The sequence below is a fragment of the Mytilus edulis genome, chromosome 2 (assembly GCF_963676685.1).
Source record: "Mytilus edulis chromosome 2, xbMytEdul2.2, whole genome shotgun sequence".
NCBI classification, from domain to species: domain Eukaryota; kingdom Metazoa; phylum Mollusca; class Bivalvia; order Mytilida; family Mytilidae; genus Mytilus; species Mytilus edulis.
Window position 1 is genome coordinate 87,142,352 of NC_092345.1, and position 15,309 is coordinate 87,157,660.

A 15,309-nucleotide genomic window follows, 5' to 3' on the forward strand; every position below is an offset into this window, starting at 1 on the left:
ATATCAAAGAACCCCAATTATTCAACTTTTGATGAAATCAAACAAAGTTTAATTTTGGACCCTTTGGGCCCCTAATTCCTAAACTGTTGGGACCAAAACTCCCAAAATCAATCCCAACCTTCCTTTTGTGGTCATAAACCTTGTGTTTAAATTTCATAGATTTCTATTTACTTATACTAAAGTTATTGTGCGAAAACCAAGAAAAATGCTTATTTGGCCCTTATTCCTAAACTGTTCGGACCATAACTCCCAAAATCAATCCAACCTTCCTTTTGTGGTCATAAACCTTGTGTTTAAATTTCATAGATTTCTATCTTCTTAAACTAAAGTTATAGTGCGAAAACCAATGTGTCTTCGGAAGACGACGCCGCCAACGTCATACATGTCATACCAATATACGATTTTGCGGCCGTATAAAAACAATATGACTGAAATTCAAAATCAGCACCTTATAAGAGTAAATACTCTTACATATAGATTTTAATGACTTTGCCTCATATAAATCTAACAGATAGGCAAAAACTGAAAACATCAAAGAGAATCAGCATTACAAGATCTAAAGGATTGCAAGAATGCATGACTGAGATCTTTATCAAAGCCTTTCAGTCAATTCTGGTAATATATAAACTCCTAATTAAAACTCACGATTTAAAACTGTAAGCCAGAAGCCTATTTGTCTACAAAATACTCATCATTATGAGTGACACTAGTACTTGAAAAAGATTAAAGGTTGCAATTCTGTAAATATAGACGATGCAATTTCCCATAGGAACTCCCTTTGTGGCTAAAACTGTGACACTTTACTATATAGTTTCATGAAAAATAACATCCCAGAACGGAAATTTTATATGCACTACTATTTTATTCAAAGGTCAAAATATAGGGCTGTGTGGCATATTTTCAAGATTTATATGCCCTGCACTTCTAAGAGTTTAAACTTATACTAAAATTCTATACTACCCTTACCTCCATTTTTGAACTTCTTAAGAATTAAAATTCCCAAGTGATATCTCTATGAGATGAAACACAGAGATCATATATGGGAACCAGCATGTTAACAAATTAATATATCTATGAATATTATAAATCTCCCCAAAAGAGGTGTGGTTTGAGAAAACAGCTGTATTTACAAAGTGCAACCTTTAAGGCCAAATAAAGTTTGAAAGAATTGAGGACCTAAAATTCCTGAAGGTTTTCCCAAATACATCTAAAGTTATCCATTCCTTGGACAGAAAGTCCTTATTTTTACGAAATTTCATAGTAAATTTATTGTAAAGCAAGCATGATTAGCTAGTATAATTGCAAATTCAATTAATCTGACAAAAAACTACGAACATTTATCCATCTTTGCTATATAAGTATATATACAATACAAGTATAATTGCATGATTGAATATTATCCCTTTACTGCTTTATACTATTTATTTTACTTGCTAGCCCATTGATATTATTCACAATTTAATTTCCATGCAACCATCCCACTATTATGTCATTAAAAAAAGAAGAAAATCGAAATTGTATCTCTGACACAAATTTTATTACCATCATTCAATTTAATTATTCTTAAGAAACATTAAACATATATTAATGCATCAACCAGTGACTTTCATACATAATCCTTTAATATAAAGAGTATGTTTTGACAATTTTTTGATTGAAGTAGTAGTCATCTCCAATACAGTTTCAGCTGAACAAAAAAATATCTTTTTTCAGTCGTATTTTTCTCCCAGCTCCTTAATTGATACTTTTTGGATGATCAAAATTTCATTTCAAACACACACTCTCAGCAGAATCTAGAAAACTATTTCTAAATTTCATTCACTGTAACACTAAACATGTAAAAAAAAAAGTGCATACAATAAAATACATTCATATATACCATACAATTGACACTAATTAAATATTCATACATTGTAATTTCATTGGATTTAATATCTTTTAAAGTCTTTCACATTTCAGTCTGAATTTCCAGGAAAAGGTGATGGGTCACGGGGTTCCTGTTTGATAGTCATTGGACGACACGTTCTCATTAAGTTCAAAGCATCAGCATCGGTAACTGTATTTTGTGGAACATTTGTTTGTGCTGATGTAAAAATACTCGGAGGAAATCCCAAGAAAGGTGAATAAGTTTGTCCTGTTGTCATTGCTAATGATAATGCCGACTGTTCAGATTTGACTGGCTGTTGTGCCATACTTAAAAGTTGAAGCGGAAACGGAAATGGTGGCATCTGGGCAGTGCTCATTTGAGAACTCGACGTAGTAGGCAAGTTCTGACCAATTGATGATCCTAAAACAGAACTTATACATGATTGTATATGTGCCTCATGTTCCTGGGATAGAGGAACTGATTGTTTGTTTGATTCCACTTGCTGAGGTGTTAACTGTGAATTTGAATTGCTACTTGACGGTCCATTAGATAAGGGTGTGTTTGACTTTCTCATTCCATGGTCTTTTTTGGGAGATAACCCTGAAAATGACTGAATATCAACAGGATCTTTACCCATATTAGACTCCTTTAGAAATTTTTTAGCTGGAAAACCTCTTGCACGTTGGTTTTGGAACCAGATTGTTATGCGCTCTAATGGAGCTTCTAGTTTATCTGCAAGGAGAGCTCGTGTTGATAGACTAGGATTATTATCTTCCTCAAACACTCTACATAGCACTAATAATTGAAACACAGAAAACTTCTCTCTCTTGGTCAATACAGTATCACCACTAATTCTAGTTCCTTTCTTGTAATCTGAAAAAGTAAAAATAAAATGCAATACCCGTATTTTTCTGTGAGTATGATCTTTCCATTTTGAAATCAAAACTTGTTTGCAAAATATAACCATGCAGTCAGGAGCCTGTAATTCGGTGTATGTCGTTTGTTGGTGTCTTACATATTTGTTTTTCCTTTCTTTTTTGTACATAAATTAGGCCGTTAGTTTTTCTTGTTTGAATTGTTTTACATTTGTCATTTCAGTGCCTTTTATACATGTAGCTGACTATGCGGTATAGGCTTTGCTTATTGTTTAAGGCCATACAGTGACCTTTAGTCGCTAATTTCTGTGTTGTTTGGTCGCATGTGGATAGTTGTCTGATTGGCAATCATACCACATCTTCTTTCTTATATTTACACACAATTATAAACTGTAGATTAAATGCTGTTTTTATGAAATATGGTATACTATTTGTATGGAATTTACTGATGTTTGGTCACTTCCACTATATACATTGTATATATTGCTATTCCTATAAAAGAATGAAGTTATATGCATATTTTCACTACTATGAAATTATGTTAGGAAAAGTATTTTGTAGTGTCACAGGTACCCATGCTCCAGGATTAAACAAATTTCAAAGTAACTTGATGGAAATACCTTTTGACTTGTGTAATAAATCCATTGTGGCTTTTTGTTCCTCTGGGCTATCCAACCAACGCCTCATTCTAATGTAAGGTATTCTTCCCCTTGGGCTGATCTCTGACCAAAGTTTATTCTTTCCTTTATCCAATAAGAAACTGAGATTGCCTTGACTTGTGTTTTCCATGATATGTGTACAGGCAAACCTTTGTGAAATACCAAACTTTTCCAAAGCTTCTTTAAAGTCTTTAACAGTCTGTTTGACATCAATGTGAGACTGAAAAAAAGAAATTGTTAATGACATTATTAAATTCATCATATGAACTGACCACTGAATATTATGACAGCTGGTCCAACGACATTGAATCCTGTAACACCACTGTCCGAGGTTAGGGGAGGGTTTAGCGCTCACAAACATAGACATTTGTTGCTAATCGGAATATCATATTCCATCTACGTTGATATTTTTTACATGTACAGCTACATTAGTACATTTGTAGTTTCAGAGGTTTTTAAAAAGACCTTTTCACTTTATATATGTCATGTGTGTATATATGCCAGAAATAAAAATAATAAAATTACAGTACTGATATCATGGATGTTATTAAACTGAATACAAGTAGCACTTCTTTTGAAGAACAAATAGGAAAGTTACATTGGAAAAAAAATCTTACGAAACAGGAAAAATTAAGCCCTTGAATAAGCTTACATAATTAATGGCTTTTCCATTCTTGCCCTTTGGTATATAAGGAGGAAAAGTTTGTGCCATCTTGAGAGCTTCATCATGATGGTCAGTCAAACTATTATCATCTTTTTCACATGGTTCCATTTTAACATCCTCCTCATCAACAATGTTCATTTCCTCCACTGTACTCTCCTGAAAGTACAATGTATTGAAAAGATTAGGTGTGAGTTTTCATACATACATGTATTTATATTTATGTCATAAAAAGTATATTTGACTGTATAGCTGTAGTAATATATTTATGTGTGTCTATAGTGACTGTGATTTCAGTTTACATGTAGTTGCAATCTGATAAAATTAGATCCTTTATATTAATTGATCCAGCTCTCACTTGGGCAATGTATCAACATATCATAACCAGAGCTTTTTAAGGATCTAATTTAAATTAGATTTATTAAGTTGGGATTTCATCAATCACATGTGTTACTGTATAAACGTAATGAATAGGGTACATACATGTATGTATTGTTTTTAATACTCATTTGCCTTATACATGTTAAAAATGTACATAATTGACTATGAGCAAAGATATGTGAAAAAATTTAAACAAAAGTTATACATATCTAAAGGCTTCAAGTTTAGGTAAACAATTAAAAATGTAATATGGAACTCAATAAACATTTTTAAATACATGTACTCTCTTCCTGTGTATCTGATAGGAATGGAATTAATTACACATGTACTGTACATTGTACATGTACATGCATTTGACATGTACATATGTCTTTTGAGGAATGTATATAACAAGTTAATTGTTTACTAAAGAGTTTAAGACATAAATTTTATGCTCTTTTCTTATATATATGATCTACAGGTGTACACACACATGTACAGAGGTATTATAAATATATTTAATTTACTTGATTAAATTAACATACATGTATGATGACTTTTTATTACATGTACATGTACTAAGATCTGTGGCTCTTGTTTCACAAAAAAAAAGGTTTGATCTTGATCACAAGTAACATATTGAAATGTTTAACAAATATAATTTGCATTTTGTGAAATATTTTTTTAACCTGTATCTTTAACCAAAATATTAGAAATTGCAGGGACAGAAAATTATAAACCATTCCAATTTATTAAAGTAAGGAATAGATATTATTGATTGAAGAACATTAGTGAAGTATTTGAAACTTTGAACCTCCTCTCAATGAGTGTGGTTTCTGGTCATTTACTGTCACATACTTTTTTATGGACATTTTTATGTTGTTCAATATTCTTATCTTGCCATGGCACAATTGTATTGCTAGGAGAATATAAAGTGTTTGTGTGTGTGTGTGAAGTTGTAAATAATCAATAATAGTTTTGTGCACAATCAATATCTGCAGCCATTCTACATCTATTGTTACTGTTACATGTACAAGCACTAATGATGTGGATATTTCTATGAAGTACTACATTATTCATCACTGAAGATTTTCTTCAGAATGAGGGACAATAATTGTTCTGTATCACATTAATACACATGTATACACAGAATAATATCAAGTAGAAATCTGTTGCATTTTTTTAAACACAACATTTCAATGTTCTATTTCTGAACAAAACAGTCAGCTTTGATACTTGTAAATATACATTTACATGTATTTTGGCAGTAATAATGACTCTGTGGATGGGATACCGATATAGTTTAAGCCAAAAACTAAATGCATATTGTAAAATATAAAATTTGGTCTGACATGAAGTTATGAATGAACCTTTGCCAATTTGTTGTATAAAAAAGTACTCAAGACAGTCTGCACGGTTAGCCACTAGTCTGATGCCCCAGACTAGTAAATTTTCATTCGGACTAGTAAGTTTTTGCAAACTTTTGTTTGGACCAATAAGAAAAATGTCAGGATATATATATATTGGTTTTCGGACTAGTAGTTGAAAAAGTTTTTGGTGCAGACTGTCAAGATTTGGATGCAATTTTAATTTGGTATCCTACATTTATAAGTATACATGTATGATACATGTAAATTATGACTTTATATTTTCTAGTAATTATAACTCAATAAGTTTTTTGTGAAAACTGAGTGTTCCCCCTCCGTCCTTGCATTTATCATTATTCGTGTTATTGATATGAAGTCCATAAATCTGAATGTAAGTCTTTACACCAATAATAGTACAAAACAATTATTATGTATTTCTGTAAGTTGTTAGGATTACTTTCTTGTTCCTTAGTACATGCATAAATAATGTGTGATATTGTAACTAGTTTGGTGGATGATTTATTGTTCATGTAATAAATAGCTGTTGGTATGAAAATGTCTACAATATAGATATATTATACTGGATGGAAATGTCTACAATATAGATATATTATACTGGATGGAAATTATATCAACATAAACCTCAATCTTTCTTGTTTTGATTATAAAGAACAGACTCACACATTTTGTACATTTATACATTGTATGTACAAAATGTATTAATGCATGTTTGAATTTTGCATCATGAATTAATAACAAGACAAGAAGTTGAATAATATCTTTTCGTCTTTTATTTAATCTATTCCTCATACATATATGTATGTATACATGTAACTTAAATAGGAATAAATAAAAAAAATATGAAAAGAAGGATATAATCCAACCTCTTGTGATGTCGTATTATTAATTCATCTCGGATGCAAAATTCAAACATGCACAGTAAAAACCAAATAAATGCTGACACCTGAATATTCTAACAACTGACAGCTAAATATTCTTACTACGTTGTATTGTCAAAGACCTTGGAGGTGTTATCTATCTATACTTGTCCAAATTATTATGCCTTATAAAGGCAATTTTTTCTGTTAAGGAAGGGGTCCAAATTTTTCTTAAAAGAAGTTTATTTGGACTTGTTGTATACATATCGTCACTTACAAATTTATTTATTCTTCAATAATTTTATTATGGATGTAATGCGTCTTCTGATTGGCTGACGTTATTTTGTTATGAGTCCATAGACATAATTTAGTCATGTGACTGTGACGTCATCAACGTTTTTTCATGGTTTTCTATGGTTTAAAATGGAATATAGAATTAAATTATAAGAAATGACTGTAATATTTGTACAAATAAATGTGGTGCACACTGTTAAATAACCTGCTACGCACGTTATTCAGTGTGCACCAAATTTTTAATGTTATTTCTTCATCTAGACAGAAAAAATATTACAGTCATTCCTTAATGAAAAGGATCCTGTGGTTGAATTATTTATAACTAAAATAATGTAGGCTGTAGGGGCCAAAATTAACCCACAGAATTGATGGGCCATAGGGGGCAAGTTTGGTTCTCTCTTAATCTGATCGTCTTCAAGTGTTAGTGACATGATAGATAATTTAAAACAGAGAGACCTCGCACACTGAAGAACAGATGCACGCCTGGTCATGTTCTATAAAATCACATATCATCTCATTGCAATAACAAAAAACAGACAGACTATTCAACCGCTCAGACAGTCCAGGAACATGCATACACTGTCATACCAAATTCCATCCTGCAGAACACAAATAAGACAACAATTATTTTTCCCACGCACAATTAAAATCTGGAACAGCCTTCCCCTGAGTATTGTGATGAGCGTCGAGCGACTCTATAGCCGTTTCAAACTACACCTACAGTCAGTAAATTCATCATGTGTAAATAGTTTTATCTTAATAATTAAAAATATTTTTGTTTTGTTTATTATCACAAATTTGTTATATTTCACTGTATATACTGTATGTCTTCACAAAGCAATGCGCAGTATAGTACAAGTGATGTAAACTTCAACGTGTTGAAGGCGGTCATTATATAGTAAAAGTCTTCATTGTATTTATACTGTCAATACTGCATTGTGTGTGCCTCATTTTAGAATTTAGGTTAGTTTCAAAAGTACTTGCTCGAAAACAATGGAATCCCCCCTTTTTTGTGCACTTCTACAGTATTTACACTGTAGATTGATTAGTTGGACTACCCCATGAATGCCTGGATCAATAAAGATTTTATTTTTTCAACTATTGAATAAAACTAAGGAACAGGACTGCTTCAATAATATGATTACATTGCGGAAATCGTGTAGACACATACGTCATTCACAAATACAAACAAAAACCTTACCAGGGCAGAGCTGCTCGGTGAATTTTTCATTTCCTCGACTCTACTCTGAACTTGCTGTACCCAAGCTGCTGTTCTTTCTAAAGCTTCTAATGTGGTCGATGTGTGAGCATCCATTATATTTCTTCTTTAAACTTTGCCAGGTGTACAACCCGTTCGACGACTTCATATTTTACATTTAAATTCCATTTCACAATGTATGGCCGTTATTCAGACAAGAAAATAATTATCTCGAAAAAGAAAATGTCTTTGTTGTGTAATTCCTCCAGGGTGATTCTCTTCAACCAATCAGAATTGTCTAATCAATCAAAATCAATCGCTAATCAACAGTGTTGTGCTGTGTATGTGTGAGCCGTGTCATGGCGTGTTGATTGATTTTAGTCACGTGACAACGTACAAAGAAAGGTTAACGTACCTTAGAGGGTGTGTACGGTGTTTTACTGATTCACGAGAAACGATTTACGTATGGACAGAGACTTATCACACTCAAATGTATACCAGAAAAATAATTGTTATTAAACAGATGTCCTTATAGTTAATAATATTAACGGAAAAGAGATGTCTCAGTGACCGATTCATTTAAAAAAAGCTACTAAATAATTAATTGAAAACACGCACCTTGCAAAGTGAACGAGTTGAAAACATTTTCAGCATAGGAGGATGAGATGTTTTAGTAATGTGGGATAAAAGTCATAAAAGGATGAACAAAGAGGGTGGTTGGGATAAATATGATTTAAAGAAGAAGAAAAAAGAAACGGGAAAACATTTAAAAAAAAAGACATTTGGCAACCACGGGGGGTAACTTCCTATTATTGGGTATACGGGGATGTGCCAAAAATATGGGTCATAATTTTGCGAGATTTTATATTAATGACATCCTATATTAAAATACATTTACGTTTGATAACTGTATATTGATTTGGGGTATGATCTACATATCATATATAGATATGCTATTGAGAATCTTACATTATATGTGCACCAAACGATGTCAATTCATATATAAAAACTTAAGGGTAGCTGGTATATTTATGAATTATGAATGATGATGAGTTAGTGCTTACATAAGCATGGGCCATATTTTAAATATTGTATATAAGTATAGGTCATTCTTTCTTAAATATTTATATAACTATAGGTACTGAATTTCAGTGAATGTTATATTAAAATGGGTACGTTTTTGAGGCAAAAATGGCACACCCCTACCAAAAAAATATCGAAGTTACCCCCCGTGTTGGCAACTATATGAATTGATGAGCACAAAATATAACGTTAGTATATATATATATATATAAATAGGTCTCAAATATTATATTTTTTACAAACTGAGTGAAGTATGATATAGAAGATGGATACATGAAAGGTTGTGTGTGATGGGGGTATAAATTATTTCATTCTATATTTTGTTCAACAAATGAATTTGTCATGAATTTGTTCATGATAGGAATTTGTTCATGATAGAACGGGAAATCGAAATATAGTTTGCTTCCATTGACAATAAGGATTAATCATCAACATTTTAGTTTCAAAAAATCAATCTTGTTTCTGCATGTAGTTTAAAGATAGTTCGTTTTTAATAAGTTACAAGCTGTTCTGAGAATAAAAACACTCTGTTTCGCAACGCGTACGGACGGGCGAACAGACGTACAAAGGTAAAACTTAAATGCCCCCTCCACTACGGGGGGGGGGGGGGGCATAACAATAAACGGAAAACAAATATGATATACAGCAACAAACGATAACCACTAAATGACAGGCATATACAGAATGTGGCGGCGGGGTTAAACATGTGACCGGGCGTCAAACCCCCCATAAACGCTTGGACAGTAGTGCAAAAACAAACTGGGAACATAGCACAAAACAACTTAAAAATACACGCAGTTACTAAAAACTAGTTCCACACTAATAACAACTAATAAAAATAATTCAGTACACATTCAACATCTGATAAATTTAGCGTGAATTAACAGTCGGAGAAAAACATGACCTTGTGCAAGCCGAAATATAGGTCTCGACAGAATATAGAATTATGAATGTGCATATATGTATAGGAATAATCGTTGGGTTTTAAATTATTGACAAAAAAAGTCAATATTTATACCGATAAAAACAATATTCATAGATCTAATTACAGTGTTTTGGTATGTATATGTATTGTATGGTCGTATGTGTTTTGCAGTTTAGTCGTGAGAGTTGTGTCCCTTTGTATGATAATGATGCATATTTGTCATGTGATGTTATCTGTCTCTTTAAAATAAACGTGCTATGGAAATAGACGTGTTTTTGTTGCTCTTAAGCAAATATAACTTTAGCGACATGGGGAGGCATGTATATGTCCCCCCATGTACGTAATATGGTGGAGGACTTCAAAACGACCCCTTTTTAAGTGTTTATTATGTGAGCTGTCCCCAAGATGAAGATAATAGTCATAAACAAAAACCTAGGTTGATATTGACATTTCTGGAGCTATTCATTTGTTTCATCTTTATTTTATTTTGTGAGTGTGATGTATGAGAGATTGCCGAACACGTTAGAGAGGGAGAATTAGTCGTATTTTCTTTTGACTGCATATGTAACTTATGAAGTGTTTCTTTGATGTAATATTTACCATTTTTAAGAGTTAAAGGTCTCTGATGATTATCTATCAATTTGATGTATATAGCTACATTTATGACAATATTCTAGTACTTTCCATTTAGTAGATTGAGTAAATGTATCAAATGCATATTTTTTTTGTGTTGTTGAATGAACGTAATGCGTGCATAAGGTCCTAAGGGGGAGAGATCGAGATGCCAGACGTTCGGATTTTTCTGCATTGTTGATACTGGTGTGTATGCCAATGGATGCTAGTTGTGAGAACTGGTCAGCCACGAGTATTTCAGTTATTATAAATGTATTTACATGATTATTTGGAAAAAGATTTTAGTCTTATACGGAAGTGATTACATAGTTTGAATGTAAAAGTGCATTTTTCTTCTTCTTGGATTTGTATATGGATAAAACACATAAACCATTTTGATAAAATTTGGGAAATTTTCTTTTTGGTTGCGGGATGTTATGTATATGTATTGTATGGTCGTATGTGTTTTGCAGTTTAGTCGTGAGAGTTGTGTCCCTTTGTATGACAATGAAGCATATTTGTCATGTGATGTTTTCTGTCTCTTTGAAATAAACGTGCTATGGAAATAGACGTGTTTTTGTTGCTCTTAAGAAAATATAACTTTAGCGGCATGGGGAGGCAAGTGTATGTCCCCCCATGTACGTAATAGTTTGACTTATAATAAATTAACCCGGATTGTCTCTAAATTTACGGATTAAAGATTAACTGCATAACCGCATACATAAGTATATGTATGTGTTTTCCTGCTTAAAATAATTTTTCTACAGATAGTTTAGTTTCATATGCAACAACTCCAACTAGACATCATCAAAGATGGGAGGCATCTTTGTGGGTCCCGCTATATATAACTTTTGGAAGGGCAGTGGGTTGGTAACGCGGATGTCCGATGGACTACATAATCTATACATTGCCGATGTAGATAACAATTTGTTTGTCAGCAGTAGATTTTTTTTAAAGGAAAGCACAAAGGGTATAACCCTGTTTAATTTAAAACAGTTATGGTAAATATTCCATAACATGCATTTCAAGTCGTAACTTTAACGCTGTAGTGTACTTATTATTAATAGCATACACACGTTTAGAAATCTACCACTATAGAAGCTACATACGAAGGTTATTTTCCTTTACAACCAGTATACTAATTCCAATAACTGAAAACCGAGTCATATATACAGCTGCTGTGAATGGGAACAAGAAATGAAATAGAACACCACGTAGATCATGTGTTTTTTACTGCAACATGAGCAAATATTGAATGTTCGGTATTTATGTATATATAAAAATAAAAAAATGTAAACTCTCTTGACAATTGCCATACATCTATATTTTTTAAACTAATAATCACGCGTCTATTAGACCATCACACATCTCAACGAAGGGATCATCGCACTGCATCGCCCCATCGCACATCCGAGTCCTACATATGTGTTTACTCAATCTGATGAAAAGACAGATCCCGTGTCGACTCGTCGCTTGTTCCATATTGGCAAATTGGTTGCACATAATCTGTATTTTAATCAGATTGAATAAATACTTGTAGTGATACTCGGAACAAACGAATTCTTCCATTTAATCATTTAAACAAGATATATCAGTTCGAAAGATTAACAGGAAGGAACCGGCTTTATATTTAGACTGAGACAGTAAAATGCTTTTCCATCGTACACCTATTATAACATTTTACCATGAATAGTACATTTTTGGTCAAGATTGCATGAATAGCAATAAACCCTATGGCACTAACTTGATATCAAAATCTTCCAAGCTTTACCACTATTTTTGATGGTTCAAACAAAATAGTGCAGTGAAGTAATAATACTTTGGGTCATATGCAATCGGTGTCTTGCAATTTATAAATGATATGTTATACTTAGATATTCATTTACAACATGATCACGGTGTATTTGAATTACCTTACATGTCAAGAAAACGTTTCTTTATTAAAAATCACATAAGTAATTCTTGGTGTATGAATCTGTTATAGAAATAGACTACAAATGTACAATCACAAACAAAGGAAGATAACCCTAAATCAAATTTTTTTTTGCCTATCTAACTACAATTCAATGAGTTATTTTGAATTCACAGAATTGCAAAATAAAAGCAGTCTTAACCCTTTAGGTGCTCACAAGCATTTTGATTTTATCTTGTCACACTGTTTTAAGATAAATAGAATCTAAAAGTGTGCAATCTCGCTTTCCCAAAATACATACCTAATAATTTTTGACGAGGAAAAGTTTTACGGATCAACGAAGTCTTAAAAAAATGATGTAAACTCAACATTTTCTTTTCTCTTTTCAGAGTTTGAACCAGTTGAATCTATTCCTGGTTTGGACATGTTAAAAGAAAGCTACGATGATAAAGCTGACCCCGACACAACTGCAAGTTTTTCTTATGGTGATCTCGAGCGGGTATACATGCAACACTTCACTGCAAATGCCGAGAAATATCAAACATTCAATTATCTATCCTCACAGAATTCAGAACAGCACGCGAAAGAAACTAATGACGACGAGTCTGAGATAAATCGCGATTATGAAACGGAAGAAAGATTATTATACGATGAAAATCCAAGCAAATTACCAGAACGGAATAGTGCAACCATCAATGACAGATCTGATTGTTCATTACAAACACACCTGCCGTTAGAATCATTTGACCTTATTCCAAATCGTGATTTAGATCGAAACCCGGCTGACTACTATACACACCCGTTTGATCAAAATCGGGAAGCATACCAAGCATACGAATATCCTCGAAGATACTCACCGACCGATTATCGTAATCGAGATGGACATTTATCAAGGCGAAACCAATATGATAGTTATTCAATTGAACACAGTAAACAAATACAAGAACGCGACCAACATCAGTCTCATTATGACCGTGATCGATACGATGTGCGTGATTGTCAAGATGACCGTGACCGATACGATGTTCGTGATCGTCAAGATGACCGTGACCGATACGATGTTCGTGGTCGTCAAGATGACCGTGACCGATACGATGTTCGTGATCGTCAAGATGACCGTGACCGATACGACGTTCGTGATCGTCAAGATGACCGGATTCAATTAAATGAGGAGAAGATATTTGTTGACGAGCACTTAGAAACAAAAGATAGGAAGCATGAAACACGACTCGATGACAGGAAAAATATAAAGCAGGATACCAGCAGTAGGGACACAAATATACAGACGCATTCGTTATCTCGGTCTCGTAAAAGGTCAAGAAGTAGCTCTGGTTCATTATCATCGTCGTCGTCATCGTCATCATCCTCGTCGTCATCATCTAGCTCCCGATCTAAAAAATCAATATTATCATCAAGCTCTTCTCCATCTGTAAAATCATCCAGATCAAAGTCAAAATCTATCGATGTTTCTTCGCAGAAAAGTGGTATAACAAGTTACAGAAAAGATGACAAAGCTCGTGATCGATCACCTGACCGACATCATTCTCGATCATCCTATAGCAGAGATGAACGGTCCCGATATCGAGATCGAAGTAGGGAACGGAGAAGAAGCAGAGATGATTTTGACCGATACGGACATACTGACAGTCGAAGGAAACGTAGTAGGAGTAGTGATCGAGATCGAGTGCGTGATAAATACCGAGACCGGAAGGAAAGCCGTGATGGAGATCGATTGCGTGATAAATACCGAGACCGGAAAGAAAGCCGAGATAGATATCGTAGTCATGAAAAATACATTAATTTAGAAAAGAAAGCAGATGACGAGAAAAGTTTATTGTCTTCACGGAAAAATGACGCTTTTGATTTAATCGCTTTAGTGAAAAAGGTGAAAAATGATAATGCATCCTCGACGGATAAAACAGTTGAATCCGCTCTTAAAACAGAGACATGCAATGAAACAACTGCACATGAAACAAAAATTAAACTAAATGTTAAGAAAATTTCGATGACACTAAAGAAACCTGACAATAAACCTATCAACCCAGGAGAAAAGGTCAGTGACATGTTTGCTGATGAAAATAGCGATGAAGAAGACAAAACACAGAGAATAGACTCTGTGCCACATGTAAAATATAACATGCCAATGCCGAAAGATCTAGACAAAGCCATTTTTAAATATTAAAGTAAAATTGATGACATGAATTTTTCGATGAAATTACTAAACATTTATTTTACATGACATCAAATTAAATCTGTTTTAATAAATATTTTGATGTAAAATTTTATCATACAAAGAAAATGCAATTATTACTTGTATCTTTAATCTTGGTGCTTCTGTTTAATCTACGCATACCTCACATCTCCTTTCATCTACTTATCCATGGCGTGAGACTCTTGGAGATGCATCTTGTTAAGAAGTTGTCTGTTGTAATTATCTTTTTATTGTCTCACAGGAAAGTCAAAAATTGAGAAACACCGTGAAACTAATACTACAACGACAATTTTAAAACAAACTTAATCTTTTTGAAAGTAATAGAACTGTGTGTTTCAAACCTTGCATGGAACTGCCTTATGTTAGGAAGTTTTTAATTTTGTTATCCTTCTTTTCATGGTTCATT

General features: G+C 33.0%; 2 protein-coding genes across 2 annotated transcripts in view; one reads left to right on the forward strand and one right to left on the reverse strand.

The window, feature by feature from the left end:
* The window catches only part of LOC139513276 (uncharacterized), a 70,488-nt gene extending 55,487 nt beyond the window's left edge, over positions 1 to 15,001 (forward strand). Inside the window, exon 16 of the mRNA XM_071301620.1 lies at positions 13,081 to 15,001. Within this exon, the coding sequence (XP_071157721.1) occupies positions 13,081 to 14,873 (1,793 nt within the window). The 3' untranslated portion in view covers positions 14,874 to 15,001. The remainder of the gene's footprint in view (positions 1 to 13,080) is intronic.
* LOC139513277 (homeobox protein OTX1 B-like) lies at positions 1,516 to 8,556 on the reverse strand. Its single transcript, XM_071301623.1, has 4 exons — positions 8,163 to 8,556; positions 4,054 to 4,221; positions 3,363 to 3,621; positions 1,516 to 2,740 (listed from the first exon to the last, which is right to left on the reverse strand). The coding sequence occupies exons 1-4, from the start codon at positions 8,274 to 8,276 to the stop codon at positions 1,956 to 1,958; spliced, it is 1,326 nt and encodes a 441-aa protein (XP_071157724.1). The 5' UTR covers positions 8,277 to 8,556; the 3' UTR covers positions 1,516 to 1,955.
* Positions 15,002 to 15,309: the final 308 nt, after the last annotated feature.